The sequence below is a fragment of the Arvicanthis niloticus genome, chromosome 6 (assembly GCF_011762505.2).
Source record: "Arvicanthis niloticus isolate mArvNil1 chromosome 6, mArvNil1.pat.X, whole genome shotgun sequence".
Taxonomy (NCBI): Eukaryota; Metazoa; Chordata; class Mammalia; order Rodentia; family Muridae; genus Arvicanthis; species Arvicanthis niloticus.
In genome coordinates this window covers 104847501-104874292 of record NC_047663.1, presented here as the reverse complement: position 1 = coordinate 104874292, position 26792 = coordinate 104847501, and the positions used below count along the sequence as shown (strand labels likewise).

Here is a 26792-nt window from a genome sequence, read left to right as displayed (position 1 = left end):
AGGGAGAGGATGGAGGGAGAGAGTACTGGAGAAAACAACTAGAATTGGGGGCAAGCAGAAAGCTAGTACAATGGAAACTCTAGGTATCTATTAGGCTGACCTAGTAATGGGGGATATGGAGCCTGAACCAACTAGCTCCTATAAAAAGGCAAGACTTCTAGTGTAGGGATTGAAACACTGACCTAGTCACAAAACATTTGGCCTACAATTTGTCCTGCCAACATCATGTGCTCTGGTGAAGGTGTCACAGAAATTTTGGAAGTGGCTAACCAATAACTGGTCCAGCTTGAGGTTCATACCAAATGTTGGAAGCTCTGGAAACCTAGGAGAGAACCAAACATGCCTAGCAATAAATAAATAAATAAATAAATAAATCTCTAATGATATTCTGCTATACATGTAGACAGGAGCCTGGCATAATCACTGTTAGAGAGCTCCACCCAGCAACTGGTGGAAACAGAGGCAGAGACCACAGCCAAACATTAGGCAGAATTGAGTGATTCCTGTGGAAGAAGGAAGAGGGGTTGTAGGAGGATGCTGGAGAGGTCAAGGGCACCACAAGAAAATCTATGAAATTAACAAGCCTGGGCATATAGGGGGGCTACTGATAATCAGGAAGCCAGAATGGGTCTAACTTAAGCCCTCTGCATATATATTACAGTGGTATAGCTTAGTGCACTGGCTGGATTTGTGTACCAACTTAACATAAGCTGGAGATATCACAGAGAAAGGAGCCTCCCTTGAGGAAATGCCTTCATAAGATCCAGCTGTAAAGCATTTTCTCAATTAGTGACCAAGGGGGTAGGAGGCCCATTGTGGGTGGTGCCATCCATCATAGACCTTTGACAATGTCATAATGGAGAAGCAGAGTTTTGATACTATTCAAAGCTTCATGCACTTCCCATAGTCCTTAGACTGTGTCTTAACAGAGAAGGGGCTTTTAATTGTTGATAATAGCCACAGCTTCAGGCATCTACAATGGACCTTAGACCATGACCCCACAGCAAAGGAGATTATAACTCATGATACTATCCACAGTTTCATGTCTCCACCATAGGGTTAGGACCATGTCCCCCCATAGAAAGAAAGTTTAGATATGGAAAATACCCACAGCTTCAGGTATCCATGGCCTTAGACCACGTAGCCACAGAGAAGTAGAGTTTACCTGTTGATACCAACTACAACTTCAGGGATCTACTCTAGACCCCAGATTGTGTTCTCACTGAGAAAAAGAGTTTAAATGTTTATCTCTGCAGCTTCCCGCATCCACCATAGGCCTTATGTAATATGTCCTCAAAGAGAAGGCATGCTTAATTGTTGATGCTAGTCATGTTTTTTTTGGAATCGACTGTAGGCCTTAGACCATGTCCTCATAGAGATTCGGAGTTTAACTCTTGATACTATCCAGAGCTTCAGGTGTCCACTGTAAGTCTTAATCCGCATCCTCATCAATAAGGAGAGTTTTGCTGTTGATACCATTGCTAGTTTCAGACATCTATCTTGGGTCTTGGACCACGTCCTCACAGAGTTAAACAAGGAGTTTAACTGCTGATGTTATACAGAGTTTCAAGAATTCATCATAGGCCTTAAAATATTTCTTCATAAAAATGAATGTAACTGTTGATACTATATACAACTTCTGACATCTACCATAGGTCTTAGACCCTATCCTCACAAATAAGGAGAGTTTAATTTTTTTAATTATTGTTTTTGCAACATTGAGTTAATTTATTCAACAAACATTTTTTTTTTTTTTTTTTTTTTTTGTGACAGGGTTTCTCTGTATAGCCCTGGCTGTCCTGGAGCTCACTGTGTAGACCAGGCTGGCCTCGAACTCAGAAATCCACCTGCCTCTGCCTCCCAAGTGCTGGGTTTAAAGGCGTGTGCCACTGCCGCCCGGCATCAACAAACATTTTTATTGGATATTTTATTTACATTTCAGATGTGATCCCCTTTCTCCATTTCCTCCCCACCCAGAAACCATCCACCCTCCTCCTGCTTCTATAAGGATGTGCCCCCACCCACCCACTCCCACCTCCCCACCCACAAATTCCCCCACACTGGGGCATCCAGTCTTCACAGGACCAAGGACTGTTTCTCCCACCTATGCCTGACAAGGCCATCCTCCCCTACATATACAGCTGGAGCCATGGGTCTCTCCCTATGTGCTCCCAGGCTGGTGGTTCTGATCCTGAGAACTCTGGTTGGTTGGTATTGTTGCTCTCCCCATGGAGTCACAAACCCTTTCAGCTCCTTCAGTCTTCTCTCTATCTCCTTCATTGGGAACCCCATGATCAGTTCAATGGTCAGCTGTGAGCATCTGCCTCTGTATATGTCAGGCTCAGGCAGACCTCTAAGAAGACAGCTTTATCAGGCTCCTGTTAGCATGTACTTCCTGGCATTGACATCAGTGTCTGCCTTTGGTGACTGCACATGAGATGGATACCCAGGTGGAACAGTTTCCAGATGTCCCCTCCTTCAGTTTCTGTACCACACTTTGTCTCCATATTTGCTCCCATGAGTAAAATTTTGTTATTCCTTCTAAGAAAGACCAAAGCACCCACACTTTGATCTTCCTTGTTCATGAGCTACATGTGGTCTGTGAGTTGTATCTTGGATATTGCGAGCTTTTGGGCTAATATCCAATTATCAGTGAGTGCATACCATATGTGTTCTTTTGTGATTGGATTACCTCACTCAGGATATTTTCTAGTTCCATCCATTTGCCTAGGAATTTCATGAATTCATTTTTTTTAATAGCTGAAGGGAAGTGGTATTCCAGAGGGTAGGGTTTGGGTGGACATGTTTATATATGTCTGTATATGTGCTTATTAATCTGGAGCCTGAAGAACGAAAAAAGTGTGGGACCATGAAGGATAGTTTAGTTTCTGGTAGAGCATTGGCTAGAAATGGCCGGAGACCTTGCTATAGACAGCATACATTTCGCCACACTCCCAGACTCTAGGCTCCTAACATGCAGCCAAGACCTCCATTGATCAGTGCCTTTCAGTCACGTAGGGCAAAGCCCCTACCAGTCCCTCCACAGGTAGAGGGCATGACTACAGGCCTCAGCCTCAAGAGATTTCCATATTAATGAGATACCTGAAGGCCAGAGGGTGTAGCCAATTAAGTATTTCTTCCCAGACCCACCTTTTTACACACACAGTATTTAACCAAAGGCTTACCCTGGGTTGGGGGACAACCAGATTTATCCACTTTCTGCCATGACAATAAACCCTTTAAAACCATGGACTTCCTCATATCATTGGGGCCCCACCATGGGGAACTGTGGAGAAGGCCTTTAACTAATGAGCCGCCTAATCTCCCGCTGAGAATTTCTGTACCTTCCCACATGGAGGCTGCCAATCCAAACAAGCTAGCTGAGCCAGCCAAGGGAGTCCCAGTAACAAAGAGTCTCTACCCATGGGGCACTGCCGGGGCTTCTCTCTCTTGTCCCTCCCAGCTGTGGGCTGGTTCAGCTCATATATCCCTAGTCTCAACACTTCCTTGGCTCTTAGTGGCACCTGGTTGCCCAGGAGTCTGAGACCAGTTGATCCCTGCATGCCTTCTTGTCCGGGGGTTCCCCACTCAAAAGCCCTGCCCTATAGGACCTCAGACTGAGATCTCCTCACTCTGGGCAGAGCCCTGCAGTATCTGCCTGGTGACTCGTTGAGTGAACTCAGTCAAATTCCCATGCTTCTGCACCCCGGAGCTGCGGAATCCACAACTCCACTCAACAGGACCCATGCCTGGCCATGTGAGCTAACAGCCCCACAAAAAAGCACACTCTATCCCCTAATGCCCATAGAAGAGGTGTCCCATGTCATTGTGATACACAAAGATCATTCTCATTCATAGTCCTTTCTACAAAGCTTGCTTTACCTGTGAGACAGGGAGTATGTTTAAGCATCCTATGGCACATCTTCTAACCTTTAAACCACTGCCCCTTTCATTTGCCCCTCAAAGGGATGGATGCATCCAAAGGCATGTAGATGGATAGGTGGGGATACTTCAATATGGGGTAAGCCACTTTCACCAGAAAGGGAGTTATGGCTGGGTCCATAATGTCCATGTCTCCTCCTCTTCTCTCCTCCAGTTCCTTCTTCTTTTTGTATTAATATAGAAAAGTCATGTAAACCCCTCAAAGGTGGTAAAACAAAACAAAACCCCCTCTTGCTCCTCAAGCTAATCTCTTCATCTCTAATTTCTGGACACTAATTCTCCATATACGTTTGTTATTGACCAGATTGTGATTGGTCTTCTTTAGGTCAGAATCTGTATCTAGGCTTATTTAGCCTTCCATCCTCAACCCTGACAGTGTCACCAGCAGAGGTTAATTCAGCCTCCCATGCTGTGGAGTTCCATGTTCAAAAGCTTTTCTCTACACTGTTTCTGCTGGGTATCTCCTACTTAGGGAAAGTGTACAGACACCACTGTGCCATGTGGTGTAACTCCTCTGTGGTTTGGGGTCATGTGATCTCTGTTTATATGAATATGTCCAGTATTCTTTTTGATAAGCTTCTTTTTGTTTTAGTATACATTTTTCTTAATTTAGCCTGAAGCAACTATCACTGCTTGCAACTGACCAGCCAGAAATAAGGCAACTTATTTCTAAATATTCCCATTACTCTGATTCTAGACCCTGAGTTTCTATTCTGCTAACACTGTTACCCTTTAGGAGACTCAGAACCTACTTAGATATAAGGCTCTGTTTTGAGTGGCAGCACAGATACCTAGAGGCTCTGTGACGTGTGTTACTAAGCCTCACTGCTCCCTGCCTCAGATCCACCCACTCCTTCCCATTATCTCTTGACTAGATGGTAACTGACCCCGATTCCTTGGATACTATACCTGGACATAACCATTCCTGTATACTTCTACTTAGAGCCAGTTCCCACAGTGTCAACCAAACACATCAATATAGCTAACTCCAAAGTGCAACATGCACCCAAATCTTTTCTCTTTTTATTACAAGTGTCAGGTTAGACCTTCTTAAGTTATACATTATCATATGCTCCACAGGTGCCTAATAGTTCAAGGTAGCAAGAAGAATTATCAAAAATTTAATGTTTGAATAAGAAATGACCTATAGCCACAGAACTTGATAGTTTTCATGCTCTGCTAATGATATGGGTTAGAGAAGATTCCAAGAAAGGCATTTGATAGAGTATTTTCTTAATTGCTGTCAGTTTTGCTAGCCTCAAACAAAAACTCAGTGTGTTTATTTTTGTCAACTGTATCTGTCACACCAACAGGGTTACTAGAATTTCAAGAAGTGTAGATGAACCAGGGTAGGTTCTGACTCCAAGGTGTGCTGGGGCCCACTGAAGCCTTGAAAAAGATGAAGGGATTTATTGTAGCCTTCTGTCAGGTCTGTTTCAGGACTGGCTCCTTCTGGAAGGTAAAAGTCTTTTTCATTAAGTTCTGGATTTTGACTTTAAGTGAGATAAGAGTATTGTCTTAGGCTTAAGCACATGGGACCTGGATTTTGATGTGTGGATTCAAATACAAGTTTTGAATATTACTGCTTTAGGACTTAGGACAAACCTCAGTGTTCTCATCTAGGAAATGAGAACAGCACTAAAAGTGCCTATCAAGAAAGGTTTGGAAGAATTTTAATTCTTATTTAAATGAGTAGGATTGATGTGGTTCCTTGTGAATCCCCGTGCTGCTGGACTGTGGGAATACAGCTGGGCACACTAAACATGGAGATGCTAGACTATATTTACCCTGTGCAGGCATCAGGTGCTGGGCTCAAGGGAAGTGCAAATATATTGCTGCTGGGGTGGAGGTGGGGGGGAACACAGCCTAAGATGTGGAAGGCCAAAGCTGGGGTTCCTTTGACTCCCATGCATCCAGTCACTGCTGGAAACCTCACAAAGAGTTGGGGACAGAGGGTCAGGGGTCCATGGGCCTGGAATGAGGAGCCCAGGGTCAGTAACTCCCAAACTCCTGGGCATCCAGAAACCACTGGGTCATGGGATGTTGGGAACAGAAAAGGCCGGAAGGTTGAGGAGCCCAGGGCCTGAGGGAGGAGGAACTCTGGATCAGCTCATCAGAAATTGTCTGAGAGCATAAAGGGGCCTTGGCAGTAGACTTAGGCTGCATAGCTCCATAGATAAAGGCTTTCTCCATGCTCCCCAAGAGGTTCTTGATGGGAAAGACAGTCCTTAGTTCCAAACTGTTTATTGATTGTTCATCATGGAAAATGGGTGCATATTACCTCATCAGGGTGGACCAGATATTGAATACCTTTTACAAGAAGTAATATCTGTGAAGGGAAGCTTATTGGCTAAACCCTCAGGGCCTCTAGATACCTCATTAGCATGGAGAACTCTGTTCTGATCTACCTAATCACAGGTCACATTCCTGTGTAGGGAGTGTGATCGCATGACAGGGGCCTGACCTGAAGCTGGTGAAGCTGCTACTGTCTTCTCAGAGGGTATGGGGCTTCCAACCCACTCAACCTTACCAATTTTCCTGGCACAGTCTACTGCCCCACAGACTTAGTCCAAGCTAAGAAAGAGTGTGAACTGTAGACAGGACCCAGGATTAGCTAGTGGACACTATACCAACAGCAATGACTGAGGTAGGGCAGAGCCAAGATAGAAGTAATGAAGACTGGGGGAAGGAAAGAGGCAGAGGGTACCCAGGAGCCCAGCATGGTACAAAAAGGAATACACACACTGCAGGGCCTACTTCAAAAATTCACAGAGGTTGTCTCAAACCCCTAATTTCTTTAAATGTATAGTACTATCTATTACAGTGGCCAGGGGCTTCTCTTTGTACTAGGTCAGGTATAGTGTGTCAGATGTGCTAATAATATCTCTATCACATAATAATATGTCTTTGGCAGGCAATTACAATGAAGAGTTATTCTAAAATTGTACTCCTCCCATGCATGAGCACAAGGCCCGCGCCTGGTTACTCAATGGATTCTTCTCCACTCGGAAAATGGGATGGAGCCTCCTGCCACGCTCCACAATCCTGCTGCCTCCTCCCTGCAGCCCTCCTTTCTGGTATGGGACTGTATCCTCTGTGGCTTTTGCACTAATGAGTCAGACCTGCTTACAAAATGTTCATGGCCCCATTTGATCAACCTGTATCAGTGTGCCCAATGTATCAGTTTGCTCTGTGCTTATAGTAGTGATGACTCTCTATGTAAGATCCTAATTAACTACAACAATATAGGTCACAGGAGATCTGAGCTTCTCAGTTCTGGCTTACGCTAGATTCTCCCTGGAATCTTTTCTGCCTCCAGAGTCTGATGAATTCACAAGGCAGGTACAGGTCGATTGATAGCTACCAAGCTAAACTAAACCTTTCCTCCCCTACTGATTACTATACCCTGAATCACCTGTAGATTGTAGTTAGTATGTTTGGCTTGGCCTGAGGTTCTGCCTTCTGGTTGGCTACAAAATCCCACGATGCTTCTCTGAAGTGTGGTTCTCAACCTTCGTTGTGGACTGAGCACTGAGACTGTGATATATAGAGAGAGCATGAATGGTCAGGACCCACATATCACTTAGGTCATGTTCAACTGGACTAATTTAAGACCAGACATTGCCCTGGTATTGCCAGTATTTTGCTCTTTCACCTCCTAAATAGTAAGTTATTCTTAAACCTGCTTTTACTGTAATGTGATTTTCAACTATCATGTCCTTACTTGATCATGAGCCTGTGTAGTTGTAATACTCTCACTTATCGACTGGGACCCCTACTCTGTTCTTCAAACTTCCCTCCCAGTGCCGAGGTTGAGGTACACATGACTTTCAGGCTCTGGTGACTATTACTATTTCCTATAAGGTCATATTATCATTTTTGTGTATATCATCATAAACTAAAAGCTTATATATAAAAAAGACCCTTGAGCCTTAACCCCAGAGTTTCTGATGCAGGAGGTTCATGGTCCATGCTGGGGTCTTAGAATTTCCATTTTCAATACATTCCTAAGAGCTGGGGTTGCTTGTCTTAGAGATATATTTTGAGACACTTCCATATTGTAGAGATCACAAAACTGACAAGGAGTCCTCAGAACAGATTCAACAGGCAGGTAAAGTGGATTCTAGTCAGATGGGTTACAACACTGTTAAGAAGTTAACAACCTTACAACTACAAAACAAAAGCAGCACTAGAAACAGTAGAATACATGACGGCCACAACAACAGTGGAACAATGACAGCAAGCCTCTCCACACAGGTATGGGAAGGAACCAGTCACCCTTATGATCTGGTACTCACTGTCTCATTTGACCTAAGAAGAAACAAGACTTGGTTTTCCTATATACTCCCACGACAATTCTCTCCTAAACAGACAATCTCAATATGTCACCCTGGTCAGGCAAACCCCTGTGTGGCTAATTTTACCACCCAGACAATGGTATATTAATAATTTCTTCCTGGGGTTGTTATGGTGTGTACAAGGCAGTGAATATATCAAGGTTCTGGCTCAGGAATGGCTGCACTGAACACTCGGGAGCGCCATCTGCTGGACATGCTTTTGCTTTTCATTAGAGATATGGAGTCAGGATGTTGCACCCTTCCAAAGATAAGAGGGTTTCTAAACTCCAAGCCTGTCTTCTCTTGCACCAATTACTAGATATGCATCTTCTGTCCCTCTCTGCAAAGGTCCACTTTCAGTTCATCTTTCTTATTCTGTCTTAATAGGATTCATGTTTGAAAAAGAAAAGCCCCAGCTCACTCAGCACCCTTAGAGGTGTCCAGCTATTCCTAGCCCCCATACTCTCAGCTCTGGCATCCAACCCTCTTGCACCATCCAGGGACTTCACTTGAGTGAGTGAAAACCTCACTGGTGAATGGGCCTGTCTCCAGAGGCTTTTCCAAGAGTTAAGAAGGATTAAATAAGACATAGCAGAAAGACAGCAACCACATTAAGAATAGATATAATGTAAATATTGTAAAACAGAGATGAATCAGCCAGAAGGTTAGCCTGTGGCATATTAAAGATCCTACCCCAAAAACATTCCTAAAATTCCTGACAATACAAGAAAATATCTGAGCTGACCCTTCAATTTCCAATCACCTTATAAAGTAAAATAAAAACAGTATAATTAGTTTGAAATTCTAATTGCTGTAAATGACTCTTTGAAATTTGGATTCATTTTATATTAACTTTGGTTAAAAGTCACCATAATGCAAGTTTATACTGTGTGTCAAATTATTAACTGATGATATTCTGAATCTATCTCAATTACCAAGGCACAGAAGATGTTCTTTTATATCGCCTCATTCTTGGGATTTACCTTTTAGTTATTTGTCATCCATTTAAATATACATAATACTTTACAATAAACACACATAAAGTAAAGAAGGAAGAATCTTGCATTGATGGTTTGGAGTCCACATCTCTGCTCCATTGGCTCCTGTGAGAACAGGGAGGGAGAGTTGCATGTAAGAAGACTGTGACTTGGCTGGACTTGGTAGCTGAATGGATGGTGGACAAGATCAGAAAAGGATAAAAGTGATTCTTGGATGTCATGCTGGAATGATGTTCAAATGAATGGCATTTTGAACATGGATGTCTGGAGAAGAGGTGTCTTGGTGGTCTTCTAAGATGCCTTGCTATGTTTCCAAGTAAAAGATTCTCTAACGGTTTGATTCTTTAGACTGGAACTGGCCACATATGGTTCATGCCATATTTAATTTTCAAATTCTAAGTAGAAGTTAGTGTTATTAACTTCACCCCTCTGCTGTGTGAGGATGATTTTATGTCTTTTGGTGGGAGAGGTGGCTATAAACCAGCCAGGATAGAAGACTGACTGAAAGACAGAAGTGGAGCCGTCTGTGCCATGATAGAAGAGAAAGGCTTTCTGTGCTTTTTCGTCATTGTACAAATTCATGATGTCTACATCCTAGGGGAAAAAAAGAGGTGTGTTAATGAGGAGTACTGTTGGGCCTTGGACGAGGTAACTCCATTTAACCTGTTACCTTCAGTCACATAGGACAGGTAGAGGGTGTGACTAACAAGTCTCCACCTCCAGAGATTTAAATATTAATGAATCATCAAAAAGCCAGGGGCTTAGCTAATTAAGTTATTCCCTCCCGTTTTTCCTTCCCTATAAAATGAGAGTCCCCTGGCCTTTGGCGGGGTAAGCGCACAACACCTGAATCCATTCACCATGCCATGAACAATAAAAGCTTTGGAAAACCGGACTCCACGTGTCCATGGTCTCTCCGCCTGATTCCCAGCTTTTGGAACCCTGGAACCTTGCCAATGCAGCCGCTGGCCAGCCCACCGACAGCTTCGTGAATGTGGGATCCTCTGCTGGCGGCGCGGGAAGCCCGCCCGGGATCCTGATGTCGGACCGCCCTGGGACTCTGCCGCCGGACTTCCTCCCCCCGCCCACGAGATTTTCTTCCCCACAGAGTACCAGTGAAAAGGGCTACAGTAAATGAGCAGTGGGTACATATCAAGGAAGCAACTGTTATCTAATAGGAGAGATAGGGATTAAGGATGCAGACAGATGAAAAAATAACAAGCTATCAAAACAGGCACCCATTAATTTTTAATAACCTGTCTTTCTCTAAAGATCCTGTGATACAGAGAGTTACTGACTCTTTGAGGCATTGTGTTCCCTATAACAGAATGGGGTAAGGGTGGGTATGCATCCTGATGTGCATCCATCTACAGCTTCATGCCAGAGAGCCTAGAGTCCCAACCTCTGAGTGAATTTATGCATTATAATTTCTGTCATTAGTAAAGGATTTGTGTTTTAATTATAAATCCTTTCTTTTAGCACACTAATATGAACATGTACTGTGAAAAATCCAGATTAGCAATCCTGTGCCTGACTGTAAAATTTAGCATGTCTATGGATGTCTGAGAGAAAGTTATCCAGGACCAAGGATGGAGAAGCCACCTTTCCTTCACTTTGCAGAAACATTTCCATGGCTTTGATGCTCTGATTTCACAGGATCTTTGCCCTGGGGTTTAAAGAAGGCTATATCTATTATGTATTCAGCAGCACTGTTACTTATTTGGGAAGTAGACAGGTGAACGTTTCTTCCTTACTGTGAATGCTACAAGCTTGCATGGCTATACTGTTACACTGTACTATAATACTGCAACTGATAAGTAGCCTCAGACAGAAGGCTTCCTGACTTACTTCAATCAGTGACTGGACCCACTCACCTTAAGCTGCAAAGTTGGCTTGCCCTCAATCTCAGCACAGAAGAGGCAGAGACTTCTGTTCTCGATTCCTAGGAAAACTAGATTACCTTTCTCTTCATCTTGGAATTCCGTGTCTCTACATGCTATTAAGCTAAGAATGACTGGAAACACAAGGAAAATTGGGAAGATGTCAGACTTCAAGCACAGATAAATCCAGTTTTCACCTTCCGCCCTGCTATCCCTCCAAATCAGGGATGGTGAGAATCTTTCTCCATCAAAGCTTCCCACATTAGCTACACAACAGTGATTCTCCATTGCTTCCCTGAGACTTTTTTATTCTTGATGCCAGAACTTCAGTTGTCACCTGGGTCTATTGTTTCCCAAAAATATAATAAAATCTTATTATCCTTGCAGCTAAAAATATTAATATAGTCATGCACTTATGTAGCCTATGAGATATGAGAGGACGTATGTTGTAGGGTTTCTAAAATTGCTCCTTAAGACTAGACTCACCTCAAAAGACTTTGTCTGTCACATTTAGGGGCATCTTGTTACCTACGTCAAACACGTAAATGATAGCTTAGGTAAATTTGAGGTTGCTGAGGCAGAAAGGTAGAATTCTTGGCCTCTGGTGGCATCATAAAACCAACATGGAACCCAGCCTGGGCTGGCCCACTGGTTTTTATATATGAAAGAAATGTACCACTGTGTTATTTAAGTTCTCATTGTGTGAGATTTCTTTCATTCTTGGTTGAATTTAAATATCTAATAATTTAGGCTGAGATTCCTAAGAGTCTGAGTATTCTGTATCTATTTCTTAACAGAGGACAGGAAAACAAATCCATTCAACAACTACTTTATACCTACCCATGGAAGACATAGCACTATGTGGGCATTGGAGATTTGACTTAGGGCAAGACAGCCATCATCATTTCCTACGAAATCTATAAACTATTGAGAAAATAGAAAGAAATGTAAAAAGAAAAATTACCAAAAACTGTTTGGGGGGAAGTGATCAAAGCCTGGAGAAACAAGAGTGAGGCCAGATTTAGAATACATCTTTGCAGAAGTGGATTTCAAGTCCAGATAGTAAGGCTAAGAGAGAAAACACTCATATGAAAAAATGGCAACTAGGCAGTGGAGGGGTTGGAGAAAGAATACAACATGTAAAGGAAGTCCTTTGCACACAAAAGAGCTTCTGTGTTCAAGGATCTGAAAGCAGAATGGTGCACTTAGGCCTCATTCCCTCCTCCTGTGCTCTCCATGAACAGACACATGGACATAACCATATTTAATCTTATATATTAAGAGGATAGTTCATAGTTCTGCTATGAAGTGAATAGATGGAACTATCCAAACAAAATGGGAAGGAGGGTAGTGAGGGAGTTACAATGGTGGCCCAGGTTGTGGGAGGTTGTGTCTCAGAAATGAGGCATATTGTCCACAGAATTATCAGTCTGTACTGGGTTGAATCATCCCATAATCATCAGGGTACCTCCTGTTCTTGTGATGTGAGTGAACAAACTGGGTGGTAGTGACATTAATGGATCTTCTCAGCAACTTCCAGAAGATAGATACACAGTTCCTTTTGAGGGCACACAAAACAAAAGATTTTGGAAAGGACGGGAGTAAAACATTCAGAGGTCACTGTTGGGAACATAAGTGGCAAAGTCATGAGCATAGAAGTCACATACTAAACAAAGATAACTTGCCATCCCTTCACAGAGACTGTATTACTGCAGATAGAGCTTTGAGGAGTCCAATCATTCATATATTTCCAAGAGAATATGAAACAAAGACATTCAAAAGAGAAGAGAGTTACACGCACAAGAATAATTGTTCTTACAGAGAGGGAAGGTGAAGACTGTTCAAGACTAAGCTATCTATTATTTTCCAAGTTATTCAAGAACAGAGGTGTGTTATTTAGGTGTGGGTGCTAAAGGTGGCCTTGGATAGATGAACTGAAGGAAATGGGAGTGAAAATCTAGATGTCAAATTTCTTTTGAAAATTCTATGTAAGGATTATTTTACTCATGTATATAGTGATATCTTTGGAGAATAATAACACATATGATTCATCATGAAATTAAAGAAATAGTTCATAAAGCAGTTTATTTGAAATTATTAGAGACACTGTATCCTGAGCCATTCTAGAGGAGCTAGTGAGCTAAGAGCAGCGGACATCATACCCTGAGCCATTCTAGAGGAGTGACTCCACTCAGACTCATGAACACATAGCTGGTCTGCTCCTGTGAAGACACCATATCCTGAATCATCCTAGAAGAACTACTGCCCTTAGAGCAGGAGGATTTCAGGATCCCAGTGGTGGCCTGAGTTCCAGGAGTTCTTCCACTCAGAAGCTTAGGATCACAGGATCACAGAGACATCTGGACTCTGAGGAGTTCTGACAGAAGCAAGATAACTGGAAAGACAGACTCCAGTCAGACACAGTGACTGCAGGTAACACTAGAGTTAACCAGGTGGCAAAAGGCAAGCACAAGAACATAAGGAACAGAAACTAAAGATACTTGACATCATCAGAATCCAGTTCTCCCACCATAGCAAGCCCTGGACACCCCATCACACTGGAAAAGCAGGATTCAGAATTAAAATCACTTCTCATGATGATGATAGAGGATTTTAAGAAGGACATAAGTAACTCCCTTAAAGAAGTACAGGAGAACACAGGTAAACAGGTAGAAGCCCTTAAAGAGGAAACACAAAAATCCCTTAAAGAATTGCAAGAAAACACACACACCAAAAAAAAAAAAAAAAAAAAAAAAAAAAAAAAAAAAAAAAAACAGGTGAAAGAATTAAAGAAAACCACAAACCACCCAGGATCTAACAATGAAATACAAATAATAAAGAAATCTCAAAGACAGACTACCCTGGACATAGAAAATCTAGGAAAGAGATCAGGAGTCATAGATGCAAGCATCACAAACAGAATACAAGAGATAGAAGAGAGAATCTCAGGTGCAGAAGATACCATGAAAAACATTGACACAACTGTCAAAGAAAATGCACAATACAAAAAGCTCCTAACCCAAAACATCTAGGAAATCCAGGACACAATGAGAAGAGCAAACCTAAGGATAATAGGTATAGATGAGGGTGAAGACTCCCAACTTAAAGAGCCAGTAAATATCTTTAACAAAATTATAGAAGAAAACTTCCCTAACCTAAAGAAAGAGATGTCCTTAAATATACAAGAAGCTTACAGAATGCCAAATAGACTAGACCAGAAAAGAAATACCTCCTGTCACATAATAATCAAAACATCAAATGCAAAAAACAAAGTAAAATACTAGAAGCAATAAGGGAAAAAGGTCAAGTAATATATAAAGGCAGACCTATAAGAATTAACAGACTTCTCACCAGAGACTATAAAAGCCAGAAGATCCTGGACTGATATCATACAGACCCTAAGAGAACACAAACACTATTCCAGACTACTATACTCAGCAAAACTCTCAATCACTATAGATGGAGAAACCAAGATTTTCCATGACAAAACCAAATTTGCACAATATCTTCCCACAAACACAGCACGTCAAAGGATAATTGATGGAAAATACCAACACAAGGAAGGAAACTACAACCTAGAAAAAGCAAGGATGTAAACTTCCAACAACATCAAAAGAAGATAGCTACACAAACATAATTCTACCTCCAATAACAAAAATAACAGGAAGCCACAATCATTTTCTTTAATATTTCTTAACATCAATGGAATCAATTCTCAAATAAAAAGACGTAGGCTATCAGACTGGATACATAAACAGGACCCCAGAATTTTGCTGCATATAGGAAACACACATCAGTGACAAAGACAGACACTACCTCAGAGTAAAAAAAATGGAAAACAATTTCCAAGCAAAGAGTGTCAAGAAACAAGCTGGAGTAGCCATTCTAATATCAAATAAAATTGACTTTCAACCAAAAGTAATCAAAAAAGATAAGGAAGGACACTTCATACTCATCAAAGAAAAAGTCTACCAAGATGAACTCTGAATTCTGAACACCTATGCCCCAAATGAAAGGGCACCCACATATATAAAAGAAACATTACTAAAGCTCAAAACACACATTTCACCTCACACATTAATAGTGGGGGATTTCAATACCCCACTCTCAGCAATGGACATATTATGGAAACCGAAACTAAACAGAGACACAATGAAATTAACAGAGGTTATGAACCAAATGGATTTAACAGATATCTATAGAACATTTCATCCTAAAACAAAAGAATATACCTTTTTCTCAGCACCTCATGATACCTCCTTCAAAATAGACCATATAATTGGTTACAAAACAGTCCTCAACAGATACAAAAAGATTGAAATAATCCCTTGCATCCTATCAGATCACCACGGACTAAGGCTGATCTTTAATAATGACAAAACCAATAGAAAACCTACATGCATATGGAAACTGAACAATGCCCTACTCAATGATGACTACTTGGTCAAGAAAGAAATTAAGAAAGAAATTAAAGACATTTTAGAATTTAATGAAAATGAGGACACATCCTACCAAAACTTGTAGGACTCCATGAAAGCAGTGCTAAGAGAAAAACTCACAGCTCTAAGTGCCTCCACAAAAAAAAAAAAAAAAAAAAAAAAAAAAAAAAAATGGGGAGAGCCTATACTAACAACTTGACAGCACACCTGAAAGCTCTAGAACAAAAAGAAGCAAATATACCCAAGAGGAGTAGATGGCAGGAAATAATCAAACTCATGGCCAAAATCAACCAAGTAGAAACGGAAAGAACTGTACAAAATATCAACAAAACCAGGAGCTGGTTATTTGAGAAAATCAACAAGACAGATAAACCCTTAGACAGACAAACCAGAGGGCACAGAGACAGTATCCAAATTAATAAAATCAGAACTGAAAAGGAAGGAGACATAACAACAGAAACTGGGGAAATTTAAAAAAACAATCATCAGATCCTACTACAAAGGCCTATACTCAACAAAACTGGAAAATCTGTATGAAATGAATAACTTTTTAGACAGATACCAGGTACCAAAGTTAAATCAGGAGCACATAAACCATCTAAACAGTACTACAACCCCTAAGAAAGTAACAGCAGTCATTAAAAGTCTCCCCAACAAAAAAAAAAAAGAAAGCCCAGGACCAGATTTTAGTGCAGAATCCTATCAGACCTTCAAGGAAGACCTAATACCAATTCTCTTCAAACTATTCCACAAAATAGAAACAGAAGAAACACTATCCAATTCATTCTATGAAGCGGCAATCACACTCATACCCAAACCTCACAAAGACCCAACAAAGAAAGAGAACTTCAGACCAATCTCCCTTGTGAATATCAATGCAATAATACTCAATAAAATTCTAGAAAACCAAATTCAAGAACACATCAAAACAATCCTCCATTATGATCAAGTAGGCTTTATCCCAAGAATGCAGGAGTGGTTCATTATTTGTAAATCCATCAATGTAATTCACTATATAAACAAAATCAAAGAAAAAACCACATGATCATCTCACTAGATGCTGAGAAATCATTTGACAAAGTTCAACATCCCTTAATGGTAAAAGCCTTGGAAAGATCAGGAATTCAAGGCCCATACCTAAACATAGTAAAAGCAATATACAGCAAACTAGTAGCCAACATCAAACTAAATGGAGAGAAACTTGAAGCAATCCCACTAAGATCAGGGACTAGACAAGGCTGCCCACTCTCTTCCTACCTATTCAATATAGTACTGGAAGTCCTAGCCAGAGCAATTAGACAACAAAAAGAAGTCAAAGGCGGCATACAAGCAGTAAAGGAAGAAGTCAAAATATCACTATTTGGAGGAGATATGATAGTATTCTTAAGTGACCCCAAAACTTCCACCAGAGAACCACTAAACCTGATAAACAACTTTAGTAAAGTGGCTGGTTATAAAATCAACTCAAACAAATCAGTAGCCTTTCTCTACGTGAAAAATAAACAGGCTGAAAAAGAAATTAGCGAAATGACACACTTCACAATAGTCACAAATAATATAAAATACCTTAGTGTGAATCTAACCAAGCAAGTCAAAGATTTGTATGACAAGAACTTCAAGTCTCTGAAGAAAGAAATCGAAGATCTCAGAAGATGGAAAGATCTCCCAGGCTCATGGATTGGCTGGAATGGTATAGTAAAAATGGCCATCTTGCCAAAAGCAATCTACAGATTCAATGCAATCCCCATTAAAATCCCAGCTCAATTCTTCATAGAGTTAGAAAGAGAAATAGTCAAATTCATTTGGAATAACAAAAACCCAGGATAGAGAAAACTTCTCAACAATAAAAGAACTTCTGGAGGAATCACCATTCCTGACCTCAAGCTGTACTACAGAGCAATAGTGATAAAAACTGCATGGTATTGATACAGAGACAGGCAGGAAGATCAATGGAATAGAATTGAAGATCCAGAAATGAACCCACACACCTATGGTCACTTGATCTTTGACAAAGGAGCTAAAACTGTCCAGTGGAAAAAAATTAGCATTTTTAACAAATGGTACTGGTTTAACTGGAGGACAACATGTAGAATGCAAATCAATCCATTCTCATCTCCTTGTACAAAGCTCAAGTCCAAGTGGATAAAGGACCTCTACATAAAACCAGATATACTGCAAAGTTTCTGTAAGGCAAAGGACACTGCCAATAGGACAAGATGGCAGCCAACAGATTGGGAAAAGATCTTTATCAATCCCACATCCGATAGAGGGCTAATATCCAATATATAGAAAGAACTCAAGAAATTAGACTTCAGACAACCAAATCACCCTATTAAAAATGGGGTTTAGAGCTAAACAAAGAATTCTCAACTGAGGAAACTCGAATGGCCAAGAAGCACCTAAAGAAATGTTCAGCATCCTTAGTTATCAGGGAATTGCAAATCAAAACAACCCTGAGATTCTACCTCACATCAGTCAGAATGGCTAAGTTCAAAAACTCAGGTGATGGTAGATGCTGGCAAGAATGTGGAGAAAGAGGAACACTCCTCCATTGTTGGTGGGATTGCAAGATGGTGCAACCACTCTGGAAATCAGTCTGGTGGTTCCTCAGAAAATTGGACATAGCATTACCTGAAGACCCAGCTATAACATTCCTAGGCATATAGGCTCCTCTAACATATAACAAGGACATATGTTCCACTATGTTCTTAGCAGCCTTATTTATAATAGCCAGAACCTGGAAAGAACCCGGATGTCCTTCAACATAGCAATGGATACAGAAAATGTGGTAATTTACACAATGGAGTATTACTCAGCTATTAAAAACAATGAATTTGAGAAAGTCTGAGGTAAATGGATGAAACTAGAAAATATCATCCTGAGTGAGATAACCCAATCACAAAAGAACACACATGGTATTCACTCACTGATTATTGGATATTAGCCCGGAAGCTTGAAATACCCAAGATTCAACTCATAGACCACATGAAGCTCATGAAGAAGGAAGACCAAGTGGGGGTGCTTTAGTCCTTCTTAGAAGGAGTAACAAAATACTCAAGGGAACCAATATGGAAACCAAGTGTGGGACAGAAACTGAAGGAGGGGCTGTCTGGAGACCATTCTACCTGGGTATCCATCCCATGTGCAGTCACCAAAGGTAGACGCTGATGTGGATATCAGGAATGCTGACAGGAGCCTGATATAGCTGTGTCTTTAGAGGTCTGCCAATGTTTGACATATTCTGAAGCAGATGCTCACAGCTAACCATTGAGCTGATCAAGGGGTTTCCAATGGAGAAGTTCAAGAGAAGACTGAAGGAGCTGAAAGGGTTTGCAGCCCCATGAGGAGAGCAACAGTACCAACCAACCAGAGCTCCCAGGGTCTAAACGACCACCCTGGGAGCACTTAGGGAGGGACCCATGGCTCCAGCTGTATATGTTATGGAGGATTCCCCTGTGGGGCATAGGTGGGAGAGGAGATCCTTGGTGGCATGAAGGCTGGATGCTGTGTGTGGAGGAATTCAAGGGTGGGGAGGTGGGAGTGGATGGGTAGGTAGGGCACATCCTCATAGAAGCAAGAGAAGGGGGGATGGAGTAGGGGGTTCCTGGGTGGAGGGTGGGGGTGGGGGTGGGAACTGGGGTAAGGATATAGCATCTAAAATGTAAATAAAATATTCAATAAAAAATAAAAACAACGCCGGGCGGTGGTGGCTCACGCCTTTAATCCCAGCACTTGGGAGGCAGAGGCAGGCGGATTTCTGAGTTCGAGGCCAGCCTGGTCTACAGAGTTAGTTCCAGGACAGCCAGGGCTACACAGAGAAACCCTGTCTCGAAAAACCAATAAATAAATAAATAAATAAATAAATAAATAAATAAATACAACAACAATACTTCTCTCTTATTAGCAAACAAGTGTACAGTCACCCCCATAAACCACAGTGTAATCCCAGTTGTTAAATAAAAATATAGATCAAAAATAGTAATTATATTTAAGGAAGGAGCTCAAATGATATTTATTATTATCTTTCTTTTCTTGAAAATAAGTGTACATATTCTGTAACAAATTTAAAAGATGATTTTAAATTATTTAATAAAGACTATGGAAATAACACATGCTAGTTATATATTTAAATTATATACAGGTGTATACATCAAAGCAGGAAGGAACACCAGCAAACTCTATTCCCTAAGGAAGAGTATCCAGTATTAACAATTTGGAGTATATTCTTTCAGATAGAAAGTTCTCTGTAGCACATATGCAAACAGAATTCTCTCTCTCTCTCTCTCTCTCTCTCTCTCTCTCTCTCTCTCTCTCTCTCAAATTTAACACTTTGAAGCAGGCTATTATGATATAAATGTGTCCAAGAATCAAAGAAGGCAAGTTGTGTAAACAACTTTCCATTGAAATTTGTCTATGATTGTAACAGAAAACAGAATATTGTTGTGCTTTTGAATATGAAATAATTCCTCAAAATCTTGTATACTGAAGGTTTGAACACCATCTGGTGGCACTATTGAGATGTGATCAGATCATGAGAATTCTCACTTCATCATCCATTGGTGAGTTCATAGTTGAATGAGTTATTGACACAGGACCTAATTGGTCACTGTTGATGTTTCTTTCAAGCAAGAAGATTGGAACCTTCTTCCTACTTTCTGTCCACCATGAGATGAGCAGTTCTTTCCTACCATACCATGTGTCTCTCTTTACATGGACTTAAACAAGTAATGGAGCCAGCAGAAAGCTTTGAAAACTCTGAGATTATAGACCCAAATCAACCTTTACATAGCTTTAAAATTATTTAGGTGGTGTTGAGGTTAGTCTGTCCTACTATGAAAATCTGACTAAAACAAGTAGTGGTGGGGAGAGAATGTGGGAATCAAGAGGTAGTTTTAGTATCAAGACTGGGGATTTGATCTAAGAGGTCTGTGTGGAGCAGACAAGGTAAAGTGAGGAGTTAAGAAAAATATAGAAGTCTTAAAGAAATAAGACAAGGCTGAGATGGATTGCCTTTCAGTGGGAAAAAGGGATGTTTCAGCATTATTAGAAGAGGAGATGCCAAGAGAGAAGAGTGTGTAAGCTCCACAGTGGAAAGATGAGAGTCTGAATCTATAAACATGAATAGGTGCCTGTTGGAATTTAGAGGAACACCATTCTAAAAAGAAACAGTGATTGTGGGAACAAAAACCTTTCCTATTTGAAGATGCTTTCATGAGGGGAATTTCTGGCTCCCTGCAGTGTCATTTCTATGTATAGGCTTTCCTATACGTGGAAGGGGAACACTGTTTTCTTCTTGCCTTTCCTCTGAACTATAAGATTGGTGACCAGGGAAAGAGCAGCACAAGGTTTGTGCAGGCTCACGTCCACTCCCAGTGGAACTGAAGGCTCTTCACCAGCACTATGGCATGCCACCTACCAGGCTCCACGTTGTTGCTAGCAGGAACCGCTGTTAGAGTATTTCCAGTCAGGACCCACACCATCTGCTGGGAGTCATAAACTCTGTAGGTTCTGGGAAATGGCTGAACTGCCAGATAACAGAAAAAGACACAGGTGTGGGTATAATTAGCTTTAAGGTCTGGGGTCCATTCTAATAATAATGAATTCTGAATTTCTGTGATAAGTATTGCTTTGAGAAGACATGGCCATAAAAAACAAAGGAAAGGGAAATAAGGCAGCCGGGTTTATGGATCAAGGCACAGAAAAGACTGAATACATTCCTGGTTGCAAGACATGTTCAGTAAAGTCTCTACATGGCAACAATAACCACAACTATTAACCAAGCACAAGTATGTTGTTTAATTTTTTCTTTACCATCTTAGTCAAAATGAACAGATAATTCCAAATACAACTAATTGGAAAAGAGCTTGAGATTTCAGTGTGTGCGCCTCTGAGTACTGTAGCCAGAGCAAAGAGATTCGTGGCTAAGAAAGTGAAGCAGGCCCTGGTGAGACTAGACAGAGATAGTCAAAATTGATTTGTGATTTATACTTACTTCCTTTTTTGATAATCCCAGCCTCAGAACTTTTTGAAGGAGTATAACATACATCAGATTGTGGAGGGAAAGCCATCATTGCCTGAGAAAGAAAAAGGAAAAAAAAAAAAAACATTTTTCTCTTAGATGCTCCTAGAACTGTATGGAATTCTTTAGTGAGAGTTTCCCTAAATCCTCACCCTATACTCACATTAAAATGTTTTAATGACTTGTCTGTTGTATTTATGTGCATGAGTATTTTGCTTGCTTGCTTGTATGTATATGGACCATGTGTGTTCCTGGTGCTCAGAAGAGGTAGTCTGATGCTCTGGAACTAGAGCCTCAGACAGTTGTGAGTTTCCCAGTGTGGATGCTAGGGTTGGAACCCTGACCCTCCACAGGAGCAGCAGGGGCTCTTAAACACTGAGCCATCTTTGTAGCATACAGATTACTATTTAGAGTGTACTTAGGACATAACAAGGACAGCAATCCCTGAGTGGAAGCTCCCATCACTTGGTGACTAGGCTATGATGACTTTGAAGTGCTATCCACCATCACATCTGGATGGTGGGGAGGTTTAATTATGACAGGTATTTCTTCTGCAGTGAATCACCAGGCTTAGGGGAAGTAGAGTGTACTTGTCCATCTCTGTTCTAGCTCTTCCCACAGCTTAAACGACAGTTTTTCCTACTTTTAAACAGAATTCCTGTACATCTAGCAGCAAACCGGCCCTCTGACTTCTGTATTCCTTTACTCTTTCTCCAGAGAGACACTGCCAAGGATTCTGCATGTGGCCATTCATAACCCCATCAGAAGTTTGTCTCTATAGAGATGTTTGGGTATAAGATTCTGTTAATAGCACCAGGTAGATGTATACAGTCTCTTACAATGGCAACCAATTGATCACCTCCTATAGCCAGGACCCTCAATGCCTCCCTTGAGAGTTGTCTTTTGGCAGGGAAGGAGATCATTACAAGCAGCACTCTAATTATAAGCAACTCCTAATTTTTCCAGTACCTTGTATCTTGAGTGAAGGCCACAGGAACACCCAGGGCTGGACAGAAAGCAGAGAATGTTTTCCCTCACAAGGCTCTGAACAGCAGAAATTACCTTGGTCCAAAGAGGTCTTGTCTCTGGGATCAAAGTTATGACTGTAGCTCTCTATGCAGGCAGTGAGGCCAGTCTGTAACTCCAGACCTTATTATCAAGGCAGTATCACTATATTCTGATCCTGGGTGTGCCCACTTTAGCAAGAAACCTGGGCTGGCAAGAAGGGCCTGGAAGGGTGTGGAGAGGAGGCAGGGAGGCAATATAGGTGTGGCTTGTCTAGGCTCCTGGGGCAACGAAAGCAGCAATCACAGCAGCAAATAGTGAGGAAATACACAGGCGAGAAGTTGAGTCATGGTGGAGAAGGTGGCTTCTGGATGGCCTTGAGTCAGAGGTGTGGCTGTCTTGACTCAGTGAACAGCTTAACACCAAAGCCCTATTTACATTGATCTGTGGCAAAGCCCAGTCCTGATCTCAGGCATTTTACATCTTTACTCTGCCACAACTCCTGACAGCTTCTTGTGTTTCTGATAAAGCTGAAGAGCTCTAATTTCCTGAGTAATCTTTTAATCCTCACACTAGTCCTTTACAGGCCATCTCTCTTCCTCACATCAGTAAAGGAGCCCCCAAGAGATGACAAAAGACATACTGTGCAGCCAAGTGTGAGGACAAGCTCTTGATGCTATGTGACATTCACCTTGGGTCTTGATCATCTGCATACTGTATCAACAGAAACACAAAAGTGGTTGGGACTCTGTGCATGAAGCTGACAAAGGTGCTATGAAAGACGTTCAGGTTTGTGAGTTCATATCTCTGCACACAAGTCAGACACAGCCTGGACACTGAGACTAGAAGGAAGTCTTCCCCTTCAATAATGTGGATCAGTGCTAACGCTGAAAGAAATCCACTTGTTCTGTTCCAAATGTTGCTCTCAGGGAACTCTTAAATGTGGGTCATGGTCATATTCTCTGACATCCACTATGAAATCTTCTCCTTAGAATCTTGTCATACTCTCTAACTACTATCCCTGTCTGGCCCTAGCTGTAGGTAAAAATGGTTGGGGAATGCAGAGAATTCTGGGAATGCTCTGGGTTCCTCCAGCTGGAAGTTAGGCCTAGCTGCTCACTAAAGGCCTCTCCAGGGCTCCTCATGGCAAGGCCCCAACACAGGAGGAAGTCCATGGGTTTTTACTGGCTTTAATGTCATGGCAGATGTGGATGGATCTGGATGCACCTTGCCCCCCCCCCCCCCCCTTAAAACCCAGGGCAGTCCTGAGTTAAATAGGGAGGGGAAGAGGGTGGAGGGGCTGGGGAGGAATGCTTATTTGGCTCCACCCTCTGGTTTTCAGGTACCTCATTAGTATGTAAATCTCTCTAGGGCCTGGGGCCTGTTTATCATGCCCTCCACCTGTGTCCTACATTACTGAAGGGCACAGATTGAATGGAGATCAGACCTCATGTCAGGAGCCTGGGTTCTGGGGGTGTGGCTGAACCCACAACCCAAGAACCAGGATACCCTTCCATGGCCTGAGCTGGCATGGAGGACTGCTGAGGAATTGAAGGGAAGGCAGGAATGCAATTCAGGTGTGACTGTTCTGGGCTCTTGGAGAAACTAAAGCAGCACAAACATCAGGAAACTTGGACTTAAATGTCCACCAAGCTATGACCAGGATGAGATAGAACTATTGTCATATCACTTCGCTGCTCAAAACTCTCAAAAGTTGTCACTTTATGGTAGGACACACAGAGCTCTCACTGTGGTCACCCCACCTCAGAGGACCCACTCCTGCTTTCTGCCCCTGCTGCTTCTGATCCTACACTAAGATTTCCCTGGCTTAGTTCACACTAGACTGCTGCTAATTCTCCAAGATTATTCCTGTTTGGGCAACTGGATGTTTGCATTTAATATTAGTGAGATGTATAAAAAATAAAATGTATTTTATCAGTGTTATAATTATTATACTTATAGTATTTATTGTAATAATTAATATTTATTAATTTATTATTGATCAACTAACATAATTATATAATATTGATAGATTAGTATTATAAAATGTGTGTAGTTATATGATATATTACATAACTTATATATAATCTGAAGTATATATTATATCTAATATAAAATATATAGTATAAATAACATGTACTACATGATTTAATATAAAATATTACCTGTGATATATAGTAACATATACTGTACATATCATGTTATGTATATATGTAATCATATATGTAAAGTATATAGTATTATATATAATATATAACAAATATATGGTTATATAAAATAATTTGTATAATTATGTTATATATTATAATACATTTCATAATATAATCAATGTATTATATTTCTTATAAATAATTAATATGTTCTATATATTTTATAAATAATATAATAGTTAATGTATGATGCATTATTCATATATTTTATCTTATATTTATTATGCATAAAATATAATAGAATATATTATTTATTATGTATATAACATATAACACAATATGTTATATGTATGTAACATATAACATAAAATATAATACATGCATGATATAATGTGTTAGATAAATTATATGTTATGCATGATATATAATTATATGCATGAATTGTGTATATAAATCTTACATGTCATTATATGTATATATTATACATTATATTTATTAGGTATACATTTTATATGTGTATATGTGCTATATTCATATGTTCATAGTATGTATAATTACATGTATAATAATATATGTATATATGTAAATAATGTATATAAATCATACATAATAATATATAATTATAACATATATACATTACATAATGGTACGTGTAATATAATGTAATATGTATTCCTATATAAGTATATGTAATGAAATAGATATATAATTATATAGAATATATATTATATTTTGTATAATACACATGATCTATAATTATATAAAATATAATTTATATTATATGTAACATAGATATCATTATATTATATCATTATATTAAGTAATATGTTATATAACATTATGTTATTAGACAAAAATATTTTATAATTCTACAATAACTAATGTATATTAATTATAGTATTTATAAGAATTAATTCTTGAGAAATTATTGATTATTGATAATTAATGCTTATTAATTAATATATAATGTTTAATTATACCTATGGATAATACATCATATATTATAATATAGAAAATAATATATAATTTATTACATATTGTATTTTATATAGTATATTACATGTAACATGGTACACATTATATATAATATATCATATGTATATATGGGAGCTTCTAGGATGTGACACTCCCATATTTCCTGTTACTACCAGACATTATAATGAAGTCAAAGCTGCAGCACCTTAGGAAAACCCCCACAAGCCTAGACTGAGTCTTTGTGGCTATGGGGGCTCACTGCCAGGATGAGCTGTTTATATCACTTGCAGAAAAAAAAATGGAAAAATTTGAAGCAAGACTGACTATAAATCAATCACGTGTCTGTTGGGATGTGTCTAAGTGCAGCCTATCCTTACAGTGTCCCCTCCTGTTCAGTGCTCCGCATGCCTCCCAGTCTAGTTGGCAGAGCCAGTCCAGACCAGGATGAATGGAGCCAGACTCACACTTTTCCTGACCCAGCAGCTTTCGTATTTAACTTATGGATCATTTCAATTCAATATTAGTTTCTTCCCGGCAATGGACAAACCTTACAATTCATGGGAGTGTTGTCAGGTGTCAAGGACGGCTCTGCCAAATGTTGGAACCTGCACTGCCCCAAGCTTTGGGGGCTAAATTGTCCTGGCTTTTACTACTGCTCTGGTCCACAGGTCAGGGTTCAGCAAGAGAGAGAGTGAGGGTGGACGTGAAGAATGGAGACCAGACAGAGTGTGAATCAGTCCAGTTTATTCTCAAGTCTCTCTTCTTCTTTCTTTTCAAGTTTCTTGTTCCTAGTCCAAGTCCCAAGTTTCAAGTTTCTAGTCCCTAGTTCCAAGTTTCCAGCTCCCTAGTCCCTAGTACCTCCAAGTTCCAAGTTTCCAGTCCCCCTTCTGTCTGCCTCTCGCCTTTTATAAGTCTCACTTCTTAAGTCACACCTTTAAGTCACACCTGGCCTGGCATTTTTGTTCTCTTGGGGTCTGTATGACATCTGCCCAGGATCTTCTGGTTTTTAGAGTCTCTGTTGAGAAGTCTGGTATAATTCTCATAGGT

The 26792-nt window shown here is 40.4% G+C and overlaps 1 protein-coding gene across 2 annotated transcripts; it reads right to left on the bottom strand.

Annotated features, from left to right (window-relative positions):
• Positions 1-4648: 4648 nt before the first annotated feature.
• On the bottom strand, positions 4649-22851 carry LOC117710394 (interleukin-36 beta-like). 2 transcript variants are annotated; one of them, XM_076937487.1, is made up of 5 exons: positions 22585-22851; positions 21589-21670; positions 21013-21120; positions 11152-11291; positions 4649-9871 (listed from the first exon to the last, which is right to left on the bottom strand). In XM_076937487.1, exons 2-5 carry the CDS (start codon positions 21665-21667, stop codon positions 9659-9661), a joined length of 540 nt encoding a protein of 179 aa, XP_076793602.1. In that variant the 5' UTR covers positions 21668-21670; positions 22585-22851; the 3' UTR covers positions 4649-9658. The 2 variants fall into 2 exon arrangements, with proteins under 2 accessions (XP_076793602.1, XP_076793601.1); XM_076937486.1 differs by having other exon boundaries at positions 22678-22851.
• Between the last annotated feature and the right edge of the window lie 3941 nt (positions 22852-26792).